Genomic DNA, 22350 nt, shown 5'->3' on the forward strand with positions numbered 1-22350 from the left:
GGGACACATACACACATTCAAGGTTGGGGGTGGGGTGGATCCCAGGCAGAGAAGCACCTGCGCCAACCCGCACTGATGCTGGGCTCAGCTGCATGTCGTTCGAATAGCCAGCCCCGGTCAGCCGGGGGCCCTGTTGCGCACTGGCCTGCCCCTGCCTGGGTCAGCCTGGGTCCTGTGCTGCGAGAGGACAGGGACAGCCTGGGGGCCCAAAGCAGGGGCTGGGCAGGGGAGGGGACTGGACCCCAAGCTCCTAAGGGAAGGCTAGGTGTCCGAAACCATTAAGCCCAGAAGAGCAGGTACCAAACCGTGAGAAACCAATCGGCTCTGTGGTCCCAAAGGCCGGCACCTGGGGCACCGCCAGTGGTCACAGGATAGCCCTAACCATCTCCTCCCAGCCCTCCTTTCCTCTTTCTCCCAAGAAAGGAAATCCCAGTGTCCAGCACTTAACACAGCAAGCTTTGCTGATCTGGAAGAGAGATGAACAGGAGAGGAAATGGCGGGGCAGGGGGTGTAGGCAAGAGAGGGGCACGGTCTAGAGATTTTACCTGTCAGAGCCTCCTTATGGTCCAGTCTGGCATCTGCCTCTCTGTGCAGAGGCAAACACTCTCACAACCAGAAAAGCAGGGAACTAAATCGACACAACTCGGGCTGCATCTGGTGTAGAATCAGACTCAGGGGTACTTCTTCGGCAGGACTTATGGGGACACAGATAGGGAAAGCCAGGAGGGGTTTCAGAGGCTTAGGCCCTGGCTGTATGGGCACTCATGACCAGTAGGCCAGCAGACAGAGGGTTTAGGAGGAGCTTTAGGCTGCCTCCCCCAGGCAGCCTCCTTGATTGCTTCAGCCCCTCAATTCTTTCTTTCCAGTCCACAATCTCTGCCAGCCAACATGTCCTCTCACTGCTCCATGCCCAGGCCTCCTCATCCGCCATCCACCTCTAAGACCCTACAGTCTGGTAGAGGACTGGTCCAGGGGTACCCTGACAGGTCTATGACTCTCCTAGAAGAGGAGCTAGGCACAAGGGGTGGGGGCTCCGGTAGCCAAGGAGTTCTAAAGAGCATTTTCTGGCCCCAATTCTGTTTCCCCCATCTCCGTGCACAATATCTGGAAATAGCCCCATGGGAGAGGGTTGGTAGAAAGAAATAGATTTATTCTCATGTACAAAGCGGTCAGCCCACGGGACCATATACAACAGTTGCACAGAGTCCTAGAAAAACGCATCTCTCTAAAGGCAACTCAGAATAGGTAAGGCAGGTGGCCCCCCTCCCCCCACCCCACAACACATACAGAATAACACAGAGGAGGGAGAAGCCAGCAGCCGGGCTGACCCAAGAGGCCCGGCCCTATGGGGGTCTTCCAAGCCCCAGGGCACGGGTAGATATGGCCTTGAAGAAGATAGGAGCCCTGCTAGGGCTGAGGCAGCCCTCTCTGGCTGCAGGGATGGGGAAGGGACTTGGGCTAAGAGCGGGGGACACTCAGGGGGCCCCTGAAGGACTCAGGGTCGGCTCTCTGCCCTAGGGTGGCAGGGACATTCCACAGCTTCTCCTGGGACTCCACAGAGCCAATGGGACTTTGATCTAAAAGGGGTCTTAGAAAATGGATAGTCTCACTCTCCTGTCTCACCCAAATAGGGGGAGTCACTTGCCCAGGGTCACACAGCCAGGAGGAAGCATTATTGACTCAACTGGAGCCTGTCTTCCAGCCCCGGGATCCTTCTGCCCACCATTCCCAACCTGCTTTCTTCCTGAGCCCCCTCTGCTCAGAGCACTGAGCCGGCCCTCTGGCAGCTTTTGTGTGGGGCCCGGGCAGCTTCCCAGGTTCCAATGCCCACCATAAGTATAGTGGCGATCCTAAGGGGCACCTTCGGCCTCATGGCTATTTCTGGTCATCCAGCAGAGCTAATGACTGTTTCTAAGAGCCACTCTCTGCTCACTGAGACGTCCCACCTCCTCCTTGCAGGAGGACCCTGGAAGAGGGAAGAGGGCCAGATTTGGTGGAGCAGGAACGTGGCCCAGGAGAAACCATCCAGGCTGCCTCAGAAGAAAGAGTGGCTGCGGAGGACTTGCCAAGATGTGGTCAGGGGCGCAGAGCAGGGCCCACTGCTCCTCAGTCACCCCTGTGCTCTCGGAGGACAAATGACAAAGTCTTGGTGAGGCTGGAAGTCTTGCTTCCATTATACAGACAAGAAAGCTGAGGCCCGGGAAGGTCAGTGCTTGCCCAGGGTGGCACGGTAAGTCCTGGATTAGAACCTAGGACCTGTGGTCCAGTGGAGGGCTGTGAGGAGGAGGCCTGGGCAGGGAAGGGTCCCGGGGAGGGGCTCATTCAGCATCAAGGCTGCAACAGCCATTGACGGGGGCCCCAGTGCCATCCAGCTCAGGCATCTCGTACTCCTCGTCCAGGAAGTCCAGCGAGTTGTTGCTCGGGAGGCCGCGGATGGTGAACTTGTGAGACACCTTGGTCCAGTGCTCACGGTTAGAGGCCACGCGTTCGTACAGCTCTGCTGCCTTGGGGAACAGGTCCTGCAGCAGCCTGGGGGTGCAAGGGTGCAGGAATAGGATCAGAAGTCAGACTGTGAGTAGCAAGGGAGATTTGGGCTACACTGCAAGTAGAACTTGCACCCGAGTGTGAGGCATAGGACTGGACACTCAAGGAGAGCATGAAGTGAAGACCCCATTTATGGGACAGAGGGAGACGGCTGGACCCAGAGGCCGCGGGGTGGGTCAGCGGGAGCTGGGCAGGCCAGCCCAGCACCTGTGTCTGCCGCAGCCAGCCCCATCCCCCCAGCAGGCTCCCTGAGCTCTCTCACTTGTAGATGGGCATTGCGATGTGCTCCATAAAGCTGATCTGCAGCTCGGGGATATAGGCCTTCTCCCGGTCCATCATCTCCATCGGCCTGTTGCCCATGGCCTTCTCCTGCAGGCGCAAGTTGTCAGGCCTGGCCCCTTCTCCCTCCATCAGGCACCAGGATGAAACTAACCCAGCCCTTCCCAGCCCCAGGCCAGGGACCCTCCCCGCAACCTGGACGGCCGAGGTCTCTCCCCACGTACCAAGTCTCCCTGGGAGAAGAACTCTTTGTAGATCAGCTCCTGAAAGGCCAACACTCTGGTCATACTCTGTGCGTGGGATCCGTCCGCCCGAGCTCCTCTACAGCTCATTCCCAAGATGGCAAACTGAGGCATCCCTCAGCCCCACCTCAGGCCCAGTTTGGCCGGGGGATGGCCCCAGATGGGAAGGAGTGGCTGGGTTCCGGCCCCCCTTCCGCCAGCCACTGACATGCTGTGTGACACCTGGTGAGTCCATGCCCCGCTCTGAATCTCCCCATCTGTCGCCCTGACGTGGTCTAGGTTTCTGTCTCCCCAGAACTGAGCCAGGCTGAGCTCGGCCCAGAGAGGGTGTTTGGGCGGCAGGAGCCGCACAGAACTGGGCCGGCTGTGAAGCCTGCACCTCCTCAGGGAGGGGCAGCACTTACTGCGATCTTCCTGGTAGTCTTCCAGCCCTTGGTCTGGTCAGAGAGGTCACAGGAGGTCATAAGGAGGCAGAGGAGGAGGCTATGGTGCTGCTTGTTGGTTCGGTCATAACCCACTGTTGGGGAGAGGGTGGGGTCAAGGACCCAGTCCCCTCTCTCTGAGGGCAAGGCCCCCAGGGCCCACCCTACGTGCGTGGTCCAGGAAATCCAGCACCCTGAATGGGAGCCAGAGGGCTGGTGCTGGATCTGCCTGGGTCTGATGGCTCCATGCTGGAGGGGGTGGGTCTAAACACCTGGGGCTGCTCTCTAGGCACATCACCCTCTTGGTGATCCTTTCCCAACCCTGAGGCCGGGTTAAAAGCAGGCACCTTCAGCCATCTTCTGGAGGTCTTTGAAGATGCGGAGGTGATGGGCCAGGTCGGTGGCCAAGATGATATCCCGCATCAGGTCCAGCATACGCTGATAGTCCTGGGCCGGGGGGGTGGGGGGGAATGTCAAGACCTCCTGCCAGACACTCCCACCCACTCCCTCGGCTCCTTCTCCTGCCTCAGGCCAGCTCTGGGCTCCCACTCCTTCACCCCCACCCCTGGCCCCGTCACCTTCCGGGAGAAGTGGTCGAAGATGTTGCAACCGTGGGTGTTGAGGATGGCGATGGCCTGAGCGAAGTGGTGTCTCTGTCGGGGGAGAGGAAAGATGGAGGCCTCGCGGGGGTGGGGGATGTTGCTCACTGCTGACCCCAAGAGAGGGAGCAGACCTGGTACAGCCCCAGCCCCCCAAGGTGAGCAGAGCAGGCAGACACAGGGAGTCTGGGGACCTGGTTCCCTTTCTGGGCTCTGTTTTGGCTCTCTGTGTGACCCTGGGCAAGTCCTTGCAGGCCCTGAGCCTCAGATCCCTCAGCCGTCACAGGGAGGGACACAACCAGGCAAGCTCTGAGAGCCTCTCAAACTGGAATCATTCTGAAATGATCCCTCGGAGTCCTAGACACGAATTCATGCAGCAAACATTTGTTTGCTGACAAAGAAAGGCAGTGATGAGGTGAGGGCAAGGCCCCTGTCTCCAGATGCTGATGGGCTGTCACTAGGAGGAGGAGCAGGCTTAGCCTAGGGCACAGAGGGCAGAAGCAGGGCTGCCAGGCAGCCTCCTGGGAGGGAGTGAGCCCCTCATCTCCCGGGGGCATGCAAACAGGGGCAGTCTCCAGTGGGGTGTTATGGGGGGCAGCGTGGGGCAAGGTGACCTTGCAGGTTTGGCTTCTACTCTGTGCCAAGCCCTGTGCCAAGCGCAGGGAATTCAGAGATGTCTCAGATTTTGTCCCTGCCCCAGGGAGCTTCGATCTGGATATGGACAGACCCAATCCAAACAACCTAAGGCAAAATTGGGAGTGATGGGCAGAGCAATCCTAGGCCTGGTGGGGTGGGGGTTGCACAGGGCATTCCCAGATACGCAAAGAGAAACATGCTAAATACAAGTCCTCCCTGTGCAGACCTGGGCTCGGGCAAAACCTGCAGGCTGACTCACACCCCCATCCACACCGGCACCCCTCCAAGCCCATCCAGCAAAAGGAGCCAGACATGTCCTGGGGGGCTGGCTACAGCCCTCAGGGCCTGTCTGGAGAGCAGGGCTTGGGAAAGGGAGGAGCTGGGTCACAGTAACTATGTAAGTCACCAGCCTTAAGAGAATGGTGGGTACAGGGCTATTGGGTGGAATGGCGGTACCTCCATGACAGAGCCTTCGGAGCTGTAGAGCGCAGCCAGCACCGATTTCTGGAAAAGCCGGGGAAATCTCCATCACTCCTCCCATCAGATGTAAGTGCCTGCCATATTAGGCTAGGCATTGCCCTGTCCTCCCTGCCCCTCACCACTCTCCCATCTTAGAGCCCATGCAAAGCCTCGGCGAGCCTCCTCCCAGCTCTAAACCAGCTCCTGGTCTCACCAGCTCCCACCTCTCCTCAGGCTGGAGGGGTGAGACTCCCAGATGCCCCCAGGAGGGTGCCCACTATGAGGAGGGCAGAGTCTCACCGAGGCCACCTGGAAGGAGTTGTTTGTGCCTCTGTGGTCCAGGTCATGACACATGCAGGAAATAAACAAGGCGAAGATCTCGATGTCCCTGGTTGTGAGGCAGATGGGAGAGGGAGATCAGCCCCCTCCCACACATCCAGAGGAAGAATGGCTGCATGAGATGTCCAGGAGCCACCCGACAGGAGCTCAGGACACCTGGGTCCCTTTCTTGGGAAGCAGCCCTGGTTTGGAGTTCGACAGGCTCACTGCTCCAGGGGTATGTGACTGTGAGCAAGTCCCACCCAGAAAATGGGGCTATGCAACCTTCCTCACGAGACTGTTAAGAGGGTCCCAGGAGGTGATGCATGTCGAGGGCCTGCCACACTGGAGGTGCCTCCCTATCCCAAAGAAGGGGACTCTAGCAGCTGCCAGACTGGGCGGCCAGTGCAGCCACTCACTCGAGGTAGTTGGAGAGCTCCAGATTCTTGTAGAGCAGGTAGCAGAAGTGGGAGACAGAAAAGGCATGCATCCAGTTGTGGTAGGGGGGATCTCGGTAGCCCTTCTTCACCATCAAGCAGAACCTGAGGGGAGGAGAAAGGGCAGTAGAGGGGCCTCAGGCTCTCCTCCTCCAGGAAGCCCTTCAGGCTCTGCCTTGCCCCGTTCCTTTCCTTTACTCGTGGTCCCAGAGTCTGGGAATTGCCTCTCACTCAGGGATCTGCCCCACTCCCACAGATCGGGCCATTCCCAGTCATCCACAGAGACCCCTGTCCAGAGCGCTGGGGCAATGGATGTGAGAACAGAGGACACAGGGAGGCAAAGCCCAGGGCTGCCTGCACGTGGAGGGGAGGGCTGGGGTGCGCACCGGGCCAGAGTTGGGCAGTCAATTTTGTAGTTGTTGATGAAATTCATGTCCTGCAGCATGCTCAGAATGGCCTGGAGAGAGCAGAAGGGAGGGATCAGAGGGACTGTCAGTTCTGCCTTGGCCCTTGAGGCCTCCAAAATTTGGGAATCTTAGAACTTTAGGTCTAAACCAGAGAACCATAAAAAACAAAACCAAAAACTTAGAGAACCATGAAATGATAGAGCCAAGCATTCTCAGTGCCATGAACTTTCAGAAACGGGATCTAAGGACTCTTGGAACCTAGCTCACACGAAATCTTAGAAACCCAGGGAGGAGGTGCCAACCCTGAGGCCACACGCCCTGGACACTGTTGGCTCTGGAGCAGCCCTTGGCGATCATCCAGTCCAGCCCTGAGCCCTGGGCAGGCCATGGGGCCCATGCTGGCAGACCACACACCCACTCCATCCCTGAGGGAGGCTCTCTAGCCTTTGGTGATGACTGTCTTGCCAGGAAGTTCCTATCCACATCTAACTTAAACCTCTGGCTGCACACCCTCTGCCTCTTGCAGGAGGGCCAGCTCACCATGGAAGTGTCATCCTCGGGCAGAGAGCGAGGGGTGTAGGTGAAATTGGCAAAGTTGGAGTCAATGGCGGCCACAGGCTGGATTCCGTCATAGAGGAGTTTGGTGTATTCATCATCAGAGACCTAGAGAGAACCAACCAGGGTGTTAGAAGCTGGCCTCCACCTCTATCCAGTGTCCTCACCCCCAAAATCCCACCGTGGGAGGGGGTACCCCCACCCAGAATGCACCCTCACTGGGCACAGATCACTGCTGTCCAGCCCACCTACTGTGCCTCCTTGCCTGTGAGAACCCCCATCTGTAACAGTCTATCCTTAGCAAAGACAGAGAACACCCCTTCATGAGCCCCCCCCAACAACGTCAGCCTTTCACAGACACTAACTTGAGGGTTCCTTCTTTCGGGGGGGGACCTCCCAGAGTCTAACCTCAATCCTTCCGGCCACAGCTTTGACTCTACCCACAAGTCTAGGACCCTTTGATTTGGACACAGGTGAGAGGAAAATGACCACCACGCACTCAGAACTAAAGCCCGGGACCATTTTTCTGAACCAGAGTCTGGGAATGAGACAGAGTATCAGCAGACTGCGGAGGACTGTAGGACCACTGTACCTAGGGGAGCTGGGGGAAGGGCCCTCAGTGAGCTTCCTAGCCTTCAGTAATTCTCAAGATGGGAGTTCTCCCCGGATGTGGAGAACACCCGGCTGAACCAAGTTGTTCCCTGGGCTGGGTCCTGCTGCCAGCCTTGGGGCTGAACCAGAAACTGCTTGGGAGAGGCTGCCTTGAAGGAGAGCAGGAGACAGGAGGCCAGGCATCGCTCTGGGTCTATCTTCTTATCTTCAAGAGAGGGCAATCAGAAAACCCAGGCTGGTGCTGGGCCCCCGAGGAATTGGGAGGCAGAGAAGCAACAGGTGGGCTGCGGGGGACCCTGGGATCCTGAGAAGGAGGACAGAAGCTCCGTGCAGGCCTCACCTTCATGTGGTACATCATCATCTCATTGGCTAGGTGGCTGCGATACTGGGCCTCATTCACTTTCTTGTATAGGAGGGACTAGGGGAGAGAGGGAAAGATGGGGCTCAAGCAAGATGTCTATGAAATCCCAGAATGCCCAGGAAGGGGATAAAGGGGTTAGATAGAACCTCCCTTCCTGTCCCATGCTGGCCCTAGTCCAAGCCTTCAAGCTCCAGCCCAGACTAGGGAGCCTCCTCCAATTTTCACCCAGACCTCCCTCCCCTTGCTCCTCCTCCTCCCCAGATCCTCTTGGCATTTGATCTGGCACTTTGAATCCCCTCCTGAGCCTGCCCCAGTCTTTAGTCATGGAGCCTGAGTCCCATAGCAGGGAAAGAGAAGCAAGGGAGTGGGAGAGCCTCAGGAACCTAAAGGTTGGATTCCGCGAGTCAGAGCTGCCAATTCTGGACAATGAGACCCAACGTTTCCCAAAAAGAAGCTAACCAGGGGCTTGGGTTGAGGTTCCTTTGGGAAGAGGGTGGGCAATAATGACAACTGGCATTTTCCCTGATCCTAGGAGGCTAATGGGACAAGATAGAAATAGTATCCCCAATTTTCAGATGGGAAACTGAAGCCAGAGGTGACCAGTAGGTACGGCAGCAGGAACAGAGCTCTGAGTCATGGACCCATCTGGACAGAGTCAATGTGGAGAGGAGAACAGAGAGTCCTGCGCCGGCCCCAACCCTGTCCCCACTCACATGGGCTATGCTGATGCCACAGTAGATGGAGAAGGCTGTCGCCAAGTCCTCGTCGAACTTGCTGAACCATGGTCCGTTAATCTTGTTCACCAGCTCGGCCACACCGATGACCTCTGGGGACCGGAGAGGGGCTAGGACCGGCCGGTGGATGTGTCCGGCGGCGTCTGCCCGCCCAGGGTGTCCTCAAGGGACGTCCCGGCCAGGGTCATCCCGGCGGCCTTTCTGCTCCCGGACGCTAGGGCTGGGGGGGACGGGGGGACGGAGTCGCCGACCCTCCGCTCGGCTCCGCCCCATCCTGCTCAGGCCCCGCCCCCGGCCCGGCCCGCCCCGCCCCCCTTCCCGGAGCTGCCCGGAGCTCGCACCCTGGTTCTCGTTCTTGATGGGAAAGCAGAGGATGTTGCGCGTGCGGAAGCCGGTGCTGTCGTCCACGCCGCGGTAGAAAAGCGGGTGCGCGTACGCGTCCGGGATGTTCAGGATCTGGCCGGTGGTTGCCACGTGGCCCGCAATGCCCTGGTCAGCCGGGATGCGGATCTCGTAGCTCTGCCGGGGCGGTGATGGAGTAGGGAGGAAGTCAGCGGCCGGCCACAGAGCGGACCATCGACTGTCCCGCCTGCTCCCCGGCCCCCAGGACTACGGCCACACACGCCCTCCGCGCGTCCGGGCCTCACCTCGTCATCCACCACACCCCCGTCGAACACCTTGGCCACCAGCTCATTCTGATCCAGCAGGAACACGGAGCAGCTGTGGGGAGACAGCCTTGGTCCACAGGGCCCTGACACTCCTCTCCGACCACCCCCACTTCTCACGACTTAGGGCAAAGCCCAGATTTCTGAAGGCTGGAAGGAGTGCTCCGTTATGAGACGCTCCGGAGGGCTGGCTGACTCCAGACATTAATTCATTCCAGTGATTTTTCCCCCCTTGTAGCACCTACTGTGTGCCAGGCACTGTGTTAGGACCCACTGGGGACCCACGGACAGCAAAGCGAGCCTGCCTCTGCTGTCATTTGACGTTACTAGTGAGGGACACAGGCATGAAATAAAGGATCACACAAAACATGACAGGGTCCCTCAAGAAGGCAGTGGAGGGAGAAATAGAGGGAAAAGGAAAAAGGGGACGAGGACTGAGGACTGGGGCCTCTCTCGTGCCACCCTGAGGTAGATTCGCTTACATCTCAGCATTGCTGAGGTTTCTGGCCTCTGTGATGATCTCCTGGAGCAAGACAGAGACATCATCTGTGGGTGGGAGAAGCGTGGAGGGCAGTGGTGAGACCAGGCTAGAGTGCCCAGCCCAAGCCCTCTCTCCTCTCCTCCGCAAGACGCCCGCCGCCTCTCCCACCCCACAGCCTGACACGGAGGAGGACAGTTCACTCACCCAGGTGAGTGAAGAGGTTCTTTGCCACTTGGAGAAGAGCCTGGAATGGGGAGAATGAAGATCATAGAGGTTGGTGTTGCAGAGGCGTCACCCTCTCCAGCCCTCTGCCTCCAACTGGGGACTGGCAGGGACTAATTATGTCATTTGGCTACCAAGTGAAGGAGTGGGAAGTATAGCCCCAGTGAAGGAGCCCAGTAATCCTGAGCCCCAGATGCTCCTTCACCTCGGGCTCCCGCGGCCCGGACGTTGCTGTAGTACCCGAGGTGAACACTAGAGGACGATCGCACACAGTGCCTGCTGACCGCGGTGCTGGCCAGAGGAACCGCGGACCTCCGCTTTCAGGAGCCTCCAGGGCACTAGGTAGCTGACTTCCGGCCATCAGTCCAGAAAGGCAGGGCCTTTTCCCTTGTGGGTGACGCTCTGGGGCTGAGAGCCGGGTGACTCCGTCTCCAAGAGAGGCTCAGAGTAGGTGACTCACCTGGCACTCACACTTGAGCTTTTGCTCCTTCTGGAAGGCCAGGGTGCTGGTGAGCACCGTGCTCGTGTAGTGGAAGCAGTGCTGGATCACGCGCTCATCCTGGTCCGTGAACCTGGGGCAGGGGGCAGGGGTCACCGGAGAGGCAGTGGACAGCACACTTGCCTTCCTGTTTCTGCTTGTTTCCATTTCCCTGGGAAGTCCACTCAGAGACGCATCAGCTAACCAGCACTCCCCTCTGCCGGGGCTGCTCGCAGACTGGGGGCTTTCTGAGGGGAAGGCTCTAATCCCCCTGGGACCAAAATGTGTTTTCCTCCTCGAACTATTGTTTCTTGAAGCCAGAGTTATGTCCCCTTCCACTGACTTCAGATTTATCCAGACTGAGCCTGGGTCTCCTCCCTCAGACTAGAGACTTGCCTGGGCCAGAGCCAGGTATTGTCCTGCTCTTCCCCAGGGGCCACCAGCCTCAGGGAGGGGCAGTGGTACTACCCTGTCTTGCCCAGCTCCTGCCACTGGCCTGCTCTTCCAACTCTGCAGGCCCGGATTTGGTGCTGTCGTAAATCGTAACGTGGTTGTGAGGAGGAGCCATCTTACTCATAGAGCCCCATCTCATCTGACAAGATAGCCCCCAGTTTTGCTGAGGTCGTTCAATCTGGCCACTGAATGACTTGTCACCAGGGAGTTTTGTGGGGCTGGATGGACCAAGCTGGGGCAGGATCTGTGCTAGGGACGTGGGTTAGCCTCTCCAAGTGGGGGTCTTGGGAGTGAGGGGGAGGAGTACACCTCTGAGATCTTGACCTTCTCTTGGTCCCCAGATTTCCATGCCTAGGCTTCTCCCCATTTTATGGCTGGTCTCAGTGCTCCCCTGCCAGAGTATCCCCCTCTCATGCTGGCTGCCCGATGCTTTGGGTCTAGATCCCTATCCCCACCACCCTGTGTCCATCTCCTCAGCTTCCCTAGCATGGCATGTGAGGCCTCTCAGTCTGGTCCCACTCACCTCTGTCCCCTCATCTATGGGTGTCTCTCATACTAAGCCAGAGATCCTCATCATTCTGAGAAAACCTCAGGCTCTTTCACACCTTCACACTTTTCCCCACACTGTTCACTCTGCCTAGAATACCTTTCCCACCCTCCTCCCTCTTGGCCCTGAAAATAAACTTCAAGTCTTGAAGGCAGGGACCATGACTGTGTCACCCAGTGCAGAGCTGGTGCCAGAGAGATAGATGGGGGGTGTTTGCTAAATGTTTTAACTCTACATCTGCCCTGGTCACCAGCCCCCTCACACTCCCAGGTCAAGGGACCCTGGGGTCCTTGTTCTCTGGGCTCCAGGCAGCTTGTCTGCCGTCACTGCTCTGAACTGAACCCCACCTTGGCGCATGCACTCATTCAGCACTCACTCCCTGAAATATGTGGGACCCAGAGATGGCTACAAAGCTGTCACCAAGCCCCATTTCATTTCCCTTCTGATGCCACCTCTCCTCCAGGTCTAGGGCCATCTCAGAGCCCAGTCCCCCGGCCAGCAGCCAGAGGTCACAGCCCCTGCTGAACCCCCTCCCTCTGCACTCCCCTCCCAAGGGTTCTTTCCGAGGCCACCTGACCAGTGCAGGGCTGGACACAGTAGGGGCCAACGTGTGCTTACTGAATGGTGCAAATGCTCCCACCACTAGGATGCCAAGCACAGATGACCCAGATCCCACATCCTCTCTGCCTCAGCAGGTTCTGCTTCACACCCATCTTCATTTCCCCAAGCCTAGCCACCTGCCTACAGAGCTCTGTGCTGGCAGGTCCTGCTACTCAGGCCTACGACTCCCAGATCTCTGCCTCACCCCTGCAGACACTGTGCCCGGGCTTCTGACACCTCTATCGTCCCAACATCCCCAGTCTCCACTTTCTGCAGGACCTCCAGGCCCTCAAGCCTAGTCTGCTTGCTTGAGCCCCAGGGGCCCAGCATTTTGTCAGCATCTCTGCATCCCGGAGTCAGGACTGCCCCCTCACCTGCCTGTTCCCGCCTCCCTGCACGACTCAGGCACACCGCTAGAGCAGCAGGACCAAGTGCAGTATTCACAGACTGAGCCTGCCCCCGGGCCAGTCCTCTAGTGTTCACTCAACTGATCTCCATACCCAACCCACTGTGGCAGGCCGCTCCTGCCAAGTAGTGAGTTGGAGTAGGACGCGAAATCTATCTACGATATCACTTTTAGACCCCAAACCCGACCTCATTTCTTGAGAATTGCTTCCTAAGCCTCTTTACCTGACTCTGCCTTGCCCACCCCTCTGTTTCCTATGATTCCTATAGCTACCCTGTCAGTGTCTCTAAAGTTCCTCAGCTTAGCCCAGCCCCCCAACCTCTTCCCTTTAGCCCCTGTCCACAGTGGCAGTGATGCCCTGTGGGTCCCAGAGAGTTCATCCATCCCAGGGCTCACCACCCCTCCGTCAGGCAGTTCCCAGCAGAAGTGCCAAAAGAGGGTGATGGCAAGTAGGGAAAAGGCCAGTACTCTAAGAGTGGATAATCCAAACTGGAGGAAGTGGGCAAAGAGAAGCGCAACTCACTTGGACCTCAACATGACTTTAAATAAGCCAAAGAGGGTGATGGAGAGTCACCAATGACCTGTGTCTCAGTCAGCAGCAGCTGCAAGGGTCTAGCACCTTCATAATCCCCTAGTTTCTTGCATCAACAAACCATTTGGCCCACCGCTGCCAGGACAGTATCCTCTGCCTGGTGCCCTTCCCTCACTGGCACCCCGGAAGAGCCCTGCCCAGCCTCTCAGCTCCACCTCCTGATCCACATCACCCCACCAAGACTCACAAGCCTCCTCCGAGCTTGTTGAAGGCGCAGGCCAAGGCCACCACCTGGTCAGTGGCCCGGCTGATGACAGGGACGCAGAGCATGGCCTGCAGCTCACAGCCCAACATGCTCTGCAGCTGTTGCACATCCTCCTGCAAAGGCGAGGTGTGTCAGGTGGGGTGGAGGGAGGGAGCGGGCTTCTGTCGCCCAGCCCTCCACCACACTCTGCAATAGGTGGCTCTGAGGGGCTCCTGTGGGATGGGAAACACTACACACAGCGGGGTGGCTTGGGAGAAAGTCCCTGGGGCTTGTCTCCCCCATTCCCAGGCTGCCTTCTCCCAGAAACTCTGTCACTGTGCCTTGTCCAGCCAGGCCATGGCTTACAGAGGTGAGATCTTTCAGCTGAATAGACTTCTTATCTTCCACCACGTGGCCCAGGCGTCCTGTCGTCAACTGGGGAGCGAGGAGAGGCTGAGTCAGGGCTTAGCTTTCTCCAAGGTCCGGGGACCTCAGACTCAACCTCCCTCCCGAGTCTGGAGGTTTCAGCAACTTCTTTAGCAAGTCCAAACGGTGGATAAAGTCAACACTGGAGCGGGGGATGGGCAGGGGTGGAAGGTGGGGTGGAGGGAAGGTCTGCTCTTGACCAGAATCTCCTTTGGATGACATTAGGGTCTTCACTAATTAGAAGAGAGAAAAGCAAACTCCAAAGATTCTCATTGATCTCAACAGATTCTAAGAGAGCCAGATCCAGAAATATTGCAACAGAAGTGAACTGATCCCAAGTAAGCCTTTCTAGAGATTGTAAGAAATTTCTCCTAATGGATCCTGTTCATGAGAGGCTGTGATCTCTCACAACATTTCTAAATAGATTCCAAGATCCAGATAATTCCATCAGATTCCAAGAGATTCTAGCAGAGACCCCAGTCTCTCTGGGCAGATCCCTGGAGCACCTAGCTGGCCCTAACTGCTCCTACACACTCCAACAGCAAGGATGGATGGAGGACTCACCGGAAAGCTGGTTTCCTCCTCCAGCACTTTATCTCCAATGACCTGAGGGCAGAGTGGCGGGGCGGTTAAAGGATGGGCAGGGCCGGTCCCCTCGGAGACCTGGGGCCCCCGCCCCCGCTCCGCCCCGCAGTGCACCTGGGCTCTCACCTTACAGGAAAGCTGGAGATTGTCCTCGGACACCAGCAGGAGGCAGCAGCGAGATGCCTGGGTCTCCTGCTGCAGCTGAGAGGCGGGGACAAAGAGATGGGCTGACCGCGGGTCTGGGGCCACCCCCACTCCCCACCCTCTCGCCTCTCCGAGGCTCCTCAGGTTAAGGAGGGGAGGGGGGCGGGGCGCCGGAATCTGAATGAGAAGGGGGGCTCACGGGGCCCTAGGGCCCTGGAGGAACACCTCGGGGAGAGGCACGGGCACTCACGTATTGGAGGACCTTGAGCTGCAGGGAAGAGGCGTCCAGGTCGTAGAGTTCCCCTGCAGTGGCGAGGCGCGCGTCAGACAGAAGGCTCATAGACTTCCCCAAGGGTGCTCCACCTGCCGGCCCGGCCCATAGACCTCCCTTCCATTTGCCACCCGGCTCCCCCAATCCTGGGTGCGCCCCACCCCTTAGGCCCTTCCCTTCCAGGTTAGATCCTGTCCCGGCCCCGGGGCCCCGGCCCGGCGGGGTCCTCACCGCACAGCTGCAGGATCTTCCGGTCCTGGTCGGTGTACGCGACGCCGCCCTTCTGGTCTCCCGCCGCCCCCGCGGGGGGGTTCTGGACCGCTTCGGAGGCCGCGCCGGGCCCGCGCTGCTGCAGGGCCTGCACCCTCCGCAGGGCCACGAGGGTCTGGGGCAAGCCGAGCGGTCAGCGAGTCACTCGTCCCACCTGTACGGCGCTCGCCGCCTCGGGACTCTCGCCTTTCTCAAACCATTCCCTCGTCCTGCGGTGCCCCTCGCCCCACCCCCGTCCCAAACAATTCAGCCCTTAGCGCTACACGGGCCTGTGGGCTCCCACTGCCCCAGGAGCGTCCTTCGGTCCTTGAACAACTAAGGGCACGGTTTGTCTCCCCCGCTAGCCCCCAGGCTCTTACTAGATAGGGCAGGATCAGATTTCTTTGTGTCTCTAGCACTCAGGGGAGTTGTAAGTCCTTGTTAAAGTCACAAAATCATAAAATCTCAGGAAAGAGCCTCAATATCATTAAGTACATAGTCCTTCCTAAGTATTGACAAGGTATTTGACTTGCCTGATCTCACTGTACCATACGCAGGTCAGTGCTATCCTTATCCTCCTTTTCAGATGGGAAACTGAGGCTCAGAGATGTTAAGTGACTTGCTCAAGGTCACATAGCCCAAAGATGGTGGACTGGAACCCAGGTCTGTCCAGCTCCCTGGCCAGATCATCTTCCCACCTGTTGTGAAGAGGGTCTTCAGCCCCCATCTTACCACGGCCCTACCCCCACTCACATGCTTCTCCACCGCCTGCAGGCTCCACTCTTCACTGTCACTCAGCTGGCCACAGTGCACCTGAAGGAGTATGAGAGGGGGACCAGCTGTGACGTCCCCTAGCCTCCTGCCCCATGCCCAGCACACACCTGTCCCCACCGACACATACACACTCCAGTCTGCGGGCCTCAATGATAAGCCTATCCTGACCAAGGAGACGGCTCCAGGGAAAATCCCTTCCTCCAGGAAGCCTTCTAGGGCTAATCCAAAGAAATAGAAGTTTTCTGATCTCTGCCTTTTCAGACACTGTCCCACCAACAGCACAATCAAGGTGTCTAGTGAGGGAAGGGGGGTGACCTTGGACCCCTTTCCATCTCCCAGCCCATGGAGCCCTTAGGCCCTGATTATGGAATCAGTGGTATTAGCCTCAGCCTCCAGCTCCATCATTTCAGAGTTGGGGTTTGAGCTGCCCCTGAGTCTGCAGTAAGGGAAAAGGTTCAACATTTATGATGCATCTGCTGTGCCTAAAGAACTTGGGAGAAAGGATGGGTGAATGAATGAATGGAGTGATAAAGTGCTTGCCTTACATGTATGTGATTCTCACCAGCCCAGAAGGCAAGCTTCCACCCAGAGCATGGTTCAAGGCCCGGAAAGGTTGCATTGCCTTGCTCATGGTCACACAGCAGAAAGTGGCAGAGTCTGGGACAGCACCAACCACTCCCAACCCTTGTCTGCCCCATACCTTCTCCTCTCTGGATCTACTTTCAGCCCTCCCACCCCCCAACCTCCATCATCCTGTCCCTCTCCAATGTCCCTGTGTCAATCACAAGGAATACCCTTAGCCCATCTTCTATACTTTGTGAAGGCTCTTCCCCTACCCCTGCTTGGGCGCTTGGTAAGAAAAATGAGAGAGAGAGGGTGGGGGGTGGCAGTCTGGGATCCCACTGCAGGCCCTGTCAGCCAGGCTCCCCACCTGCGTCACCAGCTTCCTGTGCCTACTCAGAGCTGCTCACCACCTGCAGGGCTCCCCACAGTGCCTGCACTGGGGTCCCTCCTTCATCCTTCCTTCCCATGCAGCAGCCCCCGCCCGCCTCTGCTCTAGGTCCCCTGCCTGGGATGGAGTGGGGGATGCAATTGGTGGGGTGCAGAACCTCATACCTGAGGAAGTAGGAGAGGACAGACTGGGTGGGTGGGAACCTAAGGGTTGTGGGGGCTCCGAGGGAGGGCATTGGGGAGGCTTTAAGAAGTGGCACTGAAGTATGGGGAGGACAGGAGGAGCCTGAAGAGAGGGGATGCTGCAGGCAGGGTTGTCCTGGTAGGGCTGGCTAGGAGGTGGCATGGGGTTAGGAGGACCAGGGCAGGGGTAGGATCCACGGTGCCACAGGGGGAAGGACCTTGAGTGCAAGGTGAATGAATTGGACTTTAGCTTCATTGTACTGGGGATCCATGGCAGACTTTAGCATCTATGGACCAAAGATGGTGTTGAAGGTTAAGCTCTGGACGAAGTGCCCCCATCTAGGACTCCCACAGGACAGGGAGTTGAAAGAGGCTGGGGGCATGGTTCATTTGTGTATGGCTTACATAAACATGTTGGTATTTTACTGTTAGTAGATGGGGGAGGTTATCCTTCTTGTTCCTTCCACCTGGACCCATCTCTCAGGAGAAGGGAAGATTGGGACCCCTCTAGGGCTGTGGGGACAACCAGTTCCTGGGTTGGCAATACAGCCTGGTGCCAACAGAGAGCTGGGAGACTGACTGAGAGCTTCAGAAGGCTGGAGACAGGGAAGTCCTCCTGTACCCACTGGGCCCCATCCCACCCCAGCGCGAGCTCCTGGGCTGTCTCAGCCCATCCCCAGCCAGCTTGTGCACAAGCCCACATACACTCTCCTGAAAACCCTCAGCACCCGCCCATACACTCACTTTCCCATGGAGTTACTCAGGCGTGTGAGCACACAGAGTATAGCTCCAGACTCAAAGACGTTCACACACCCACACTCACAGCATATACACCATCCATGTGTGCACATTCATACTTGTACACAGGATACATATCCAAGAGCCATGCACACACTCCTGCCCCCCATATGCAAACATACAATCACCAGCACTCACACATGGCTTTTTGCTCATCCACAGGAACACACACCTACTCTTGCTAATCCGGGAGTGTGTCTGGGGCCCAGTGGGAACACTCAGTAGTTCAGTAGTGGGCACTGGGGCTGCAGAGAGGGTTGAAAGCCCAGCACAGCCCTCATACCCCTCACCCTCACCAAGTTCAACATGGCTAATTGCATGAATACCTCATCCTCATGTAAGGAGCTGGTGTGGCTGGCAGAACCAGCGGAGGAATGGGCACAAATCATGCATCAAATGCCAGAGACCAGGGGCCGCCCACTCCTGGGACTTATCATCCCAGAACTGAAGAATAGAGCTAAAGACTCTTTGCACACGAAGAATCTGCAGTCAAGGCACTTGAGCAGCAAGCCGCAGATGCCCAGCCCGCAGCCACGCAGCCCTGCACCTGGCCTGCATAGTCCTCAGAGAGCAGTCCACTGACCATGCATCCATCAGGCCCCAATAGTCCTTACAGGGCTCCCTGTTTCCTTACCAGCATTTTCTATCATCTGCAATTCTATCCTCATTTGGCTCACTTGTTTGATGTCTGTCTCCCGACCCCTCCAGACTGCATGATCTGTGAAGGCAGGGGTCAGTCCCTGCTCCGTTTGCAGCACCGAGCACACCATGCCTTGTGATGCCCAAGAAACAGGTCTTCGATTGATGGATGGGTGGGAGGATGGATGGACAGATGGAAGGATGGATAAATGGATACCGAGAACAGAGACTCAGAGAAAGGAATGGGGCTTGTTGAGATTGGAGCTGGTGAGTCAGCCCTCCCCAAATATCTGCCCTGTGGCACCCCCTTTACCCTTTGTACCCTCTGCCTTCAGGATCTGGTTGCAGCTAGGAGGTCAGGGGCTGCCTGCACTACCTCTGGAAGCATGTGCGATCCAGCGGGACACAGGATCTATCAGATGTGTATGCATGGGGAGAGGGGTGTCCTGGGGAAGTGCATTTCTACCTGAGGCACAGGCTTGGAGGAGAGGCAGGCTGTGAATAATTTAAGTACATTTCAAGAGCTCTTAAAAAAAGAAGAAGAAGAAGAACTGCCCCAGGTCTTTGAGGAGGTGGGCAGCTAGTTGTCAAGACCCTCTCCTGGCCGCCAGAGCCCCAGGTGGCATCTTGCTCAGCAGCGTGCACCCCACACCTCAGCCTCACCGGGATCACTCTTCTTCCAACCACCCTTCTCCCCACCCTGCCTTGGCTCATGCTGTTTACTCTGCCTAGAATATCCTTTTCCTTCGCTGCCTGTCGACCTCCTACCTATGCCCCAAAGCCCCACTCAAATGCTGCCTCCACGATGAGGCACCCCTTGGGGCTCCAGCCTCTGCTGCCAGAGCACCTGCTAGCAGCATTTATTTCATTTGGCCACTGGTAGTCTGAGTTTGTGCCTGCTTTCCCCCAGATGGAGCTTCTAGAAGGCACAAATGGGTCTCACTCCTCTCTCTGCCCCAGCACCCAGATGGATGGGTGCCCAGAGCAGGGTTTTGCCAGAGTGCGCTAAATTTAAGTAACGTCAGCCCCCTCCCCCTCGGCAGCACACAACACACATATACACACAGGCCTTTGTCCCTGCAGGTGAAGGCGGAAGCCTGGACCCCTGGCCCAACCTGAGCCAAGGTGAGCGGTCATGGCAGACATCCTCCTGTCCGCAAGATGAACAAACTCCAAAAGTCCTCCTACTCTTGCCAGAGTTGCTTCTCTTCTGACCTGGCCCTCACTGCCCCGCCACAGGAAATCCTTCTCAGGAACCTGGCACCCGCAGACTCTCCTCCCTCAACGGAGGTGGGCAACCGAGTTACCACCTCCCACTGCCCACCTCTGCGCATTGCCCCTAGCCCTGCTCCTCTTCCAAGCCACCAGCTCTGGCACAGATTGGGACCAAAAGAGGGAGGGAAGTGGCGCTGAGAACTCTGTGCCAACAGCAGATCCGTCCCCTGCGGGAACAGAAGCTGGGGGTGGGGGAGCAGCTTGCAGGAGAAACCAGGGGGCCGCGGGCTCCCTCAGTCAGGCAGATGGGGCGCCGGGGAGACCAAGCCAAGCACTCCTTCCTTCCTCTCCTCTCCCTTCCTCTCCCCGCGGCCGCCCCCCCCCCTCCCACGGCCCTCCCTCGCCAGCAGCTCCGGAAAGGTCAGGCGCCTCCGAAACCTTTAATTCCGTTTTAATGAGCTCAGGAGGAGTCCCACGGGCACACGAGGACCCCCTCTTCATCTGTCCGCATCCCCGGGTCTGGGCCTTATTGAGGCTGTGGCTGCCTCGGTGAAGCCGACCCCCAATAATGGCCATTTGGGGGCGCCAACCCTCGGTTCCTAGGACAGGACAATGATTCTGAATGCCCATACGGAGAAGGGCCTGAAAGAGCGGCTGAACCAGCCCCACTAGGCTCCGCCAAGCCCTGCCCGTGGCGCAGAAAGCCGGTGAGCTCCGCCAGGGGGCAGCAGAGGGCAGGGGGAGCCCAGGCCTGGGGTCCCAGCCTGACTGCCCACCGCCCCCCACCGCCCCGTCCCAGGCAGCGCATCCCCGCCTTGCCGCTGAAGGCCCTTCCCCTCCATCACCCCCTCCAGGCAGCCCGCCCATCGGCGCCAGCCTCAGCCCTGGGGCTGGATGCTTTCCCAGGCCGCCCCTCCCTGTGGGCCTCCTCTCATGCTCCTGAGCTCCAGCCACAGGAATCTGACTGGCCTTCCCACACTGTCTCTATTTGTCAGCGCCATGGCCATCCATCCTTCCTCGGGGTCTCTTGGGCCTTCTGTGGACACAGCCCCTTGGCCCCTAACCCAGCGGGGAGGATGCCAAAAAGGAAGCAAGGTCAGGGTTGCACTGATAGCTCCGATGGGGCTGAGAAGTGCAAGTGGAGCTTCTACACATCTCTGAATGGTGCTGACTGGGCTGATGACTTCGTCCTGCCCATCCAAGGTAGGGCAGAGGGCTGTGGTGTGGGAGAAGCCCAGACTCCTTCCAGACCCCCATTTCCCGCACTCCAGCCCAGCTTGCTGCTCTACACACACACACACACACCCCAGACAGGCTCCATCTGCTGCTGTTCCTCCCTTGTTCCTCTCCCCGCCATCCCACCCCACACTGTTCTTACCAAGATGACGGCTGCCACAGCCCCAGCCTCCTTGTCCACCAGCGGCATGACCAGCACTGAGGGGGAGAGGGCAATGAGGTGGTCCTGCGGGGCCAACGAGGCTCAGAGGTACAGAGCCAAGCCCCAGGGAGGGAGACAAAGACACAGACAGAGAGGCTGGCACAGAGACACAGAGAGACCCAGAGACCCAGAGAGACAGGGGGTTCTGAGGCAGCAACAGAACAACCACAGCAATGTCCCCTGCATGGAAGGAAGCCCCCTCACTTCACAACTCTTCTGTGAGCCCCCCACCCAGCAACCCTGAGAGGGCAGGAAGCAGGTAAGGCTGAGCACCCCTATTTTACAGATTGGGAAACTGAGGTCCAGAAAGGGGAAGTGACTTGCCCAAGATCACACAGCAAGTCAGGTCTCCTGACTCCCAGTCTTGTGCATTTTCCACATCGAGACAGAGGACAGAGACCTAGAGAGACTGAGACATGAGGCAGAGAGACATGGCGGACAGGGGGCGTGGAGAGGAAGAGAAAGAAAAACAGAGACAGTGACAGAGAGAGCATGACAACACTGCAGGCCATCTAGCAACAGACACAAGCACACTGCGGCCACTGGCCCCGGAGCCCTAGTATGTGCCAGGCCCTTAACATGCGTCATCTCATTTGCTCCTCCTCAAAACACCCCCTCAAGGTAGGTTGTCTCATCCCCATTTTACAGATCAGGAAATTGAGGCTCAGAGAGGTTAGTAGCACCTTAGAGAGAGAATTAGTTGGAGGGATTGCTGGAGACATAGGGCAAGAGAAAGAAGGAGACAGAGATGAAGACAGGGATAGAAGACAGACGTGATCTAGGGAGCAGGGGCACAGTTCCCCCTGCCCCTGCCCAGGTCCCCGCCCTTACCTTGTGTGTCAGGAGCCAGTGGAGCCACGAGCCTGGCCAAGGGCTTCCCCGGCAGGTCCGCGGGGCACAGTCCGCTGCAGCCCAGCCGCTTCCGGGACAGCACAGCCTCTCTGAAAAGAGGACACCCTCCCACCTCTCAGTCCCTGGATCAAAAAGGAGCAGGCCCCGACCTGGGGACACCCAGCAGGCTGGACCCTGCACGTTTGCAGGGATCTAGACAATTTGACCTGCCATAGGGTGGACATGAGATAAAAGAGATGGGAACCCTGGCCCGCCATGCAGAGGGGCAGGCAGCCACAGTCTGGCCTCTGGTGCCCCTTGCAGGAACCCTGGGGCCCAGCGCAGGTCCACCAGAGCGAGTAAAGCAAGGGCTCAGAGCTAGGCTGCCTACGTTAAATCCTGCTGTGGCTACTACTCAACCTTGGGCAAGTGATCTACCTCTCTGAGCCTCCCAGGGAGAAAGAGTGTGGAGGAGAGTAGAATCCTAACCATCTCCATCCTCAGAAAGCCATTCTATATACCTGAAACTAGTATAATACTGTGTGTCAACTATAAAAAGGAAAAGGAAACATTCTAGAGCAACTTGTGGTGTTAAGCACAGGAGGACTCCAGG

General features: G+C 57.8%; 1 protein-coding gene across 2 annotated transcripts in view; it reads right to left on the reverse strand.

The window, feature by feature from the left end:
* Nucleotides 1-1129: 1129 nt before the first annotated feature.
* The window catches only part of PDE2A (phosphodiesterase 2A), a 63948-nt gene continuing 42727 nt past the window's right edge, over nucleotides 1130-22350 (reverse strand). For both annotated transcript variants that reach the window (XM_034995617.1, XM_034995618.1), the window contains 27 exons: nucleotides 21738-21847; nucleotides 20847-20902; nucleotides 15662-15721; nucleotides 14891-15044; nucleotides 14639-14691; nucleotides 14371-14445; nucleotides 14224-14265; nucleotides 13600-13668; nucleotides 13237-13367; nucleotides 10434-10545; nucleotides 9956-9995; nucleotides 9753-9816; nucleotides 9253-9325; nucleotides 8947-9124; nucleotides 8585-8697; nucleotides 7851-7928; nucleotides 6884-7006; nucleotides 6323-6393; nucleotides 5919-6041; nucleotides 5482-5569; nucleotides 5179-5226; nucleotides 4066-4140; nucleotides 3835-3934; nucleotides 3470-3582; nucleotides 3048-3086; nucleotides 2807-2913; nucleotides 1130-2529 (listed from right to left, as the gene is read on the reverse strand). In XM_034995617.1, coding sequence (XP_034851508.1) covers nucleotides 2319-2529; nucleotides 2807-2913; nucleotides 3048-3086; nucleotides 3470-3582; nucleotides 3835-3934; nucleotides 4066-4140; nucleotides 5179-5226; nucleotides 5482-5569; nucleotides 5919-6041; nucleotides 6323-6393; nucleotides 6884-7006; nucleotides 7851-7928; nucleotides 8585-8697; nucleotides 8947-9124; nucleotides 9253-9325; nucleotides 9753-9816; nucleotides 9956-9995; nucleotides 10434-10545; nucleotides 13237-13367; nucleotides 13600-13668; nucleotides 14224-14265; nucleotides 14371-14445; nucleotides 14639-14691; nucleotides 14891-15044; nucleotides 15662-15721; nucleotides 20847-20902; nucleotides 21738-21847 — 2506 coding nt within the window. In that variant the 3' untranslated portion in view covers nucleotides 1130-2318. The remainder of the gene's footprint in view (nucleotides 2530-2806; nucleotides 2914-3047; nucleotides 3087-3469; nucleotides 3583-3834; nucleotides 3935-4065; nucleotides 4141-5178; nucleotides 5227-5481; nucleotides 5570-5918; nucleotides 6042-6322; nucleotides 6394-6883; nucleotides 7007-7850; nucleotides 7929-8584; nucleotides 8698-8946; nucleotides 9125-9252; nucleotides 9326-9752; nucleotides 9817-9955; nucleotides 9996-10433; nucleotides 10546-13236; nucleotides 13368-13599; nucleotides 13669-14223; nucleotides 14266-14370; nucleotides 14446-14638; nucleotides 14692-14890; nucleotides 15045-15661; nucleotides 15722-20846; nucleotides 20903-21737; nucleotides 21848-22350) is intronic.

Source organism: Mirounga leonina, unplaced genomic scaffold, assembly GCF_011800145.1.
Source record: "Mirounga leonina isolate KUSES-001 unplaced genomic scaffold, KU_Mleo_1.0 Mir_92, whole genome shotgun sequence".
Classification (NCBI taxonomy): domain Eukaryota; kingdom Metazoa; phylum Chordata; class Mammalia; order Carnivora; family Phocidae; genus Mirounga; species Mirounga leonina.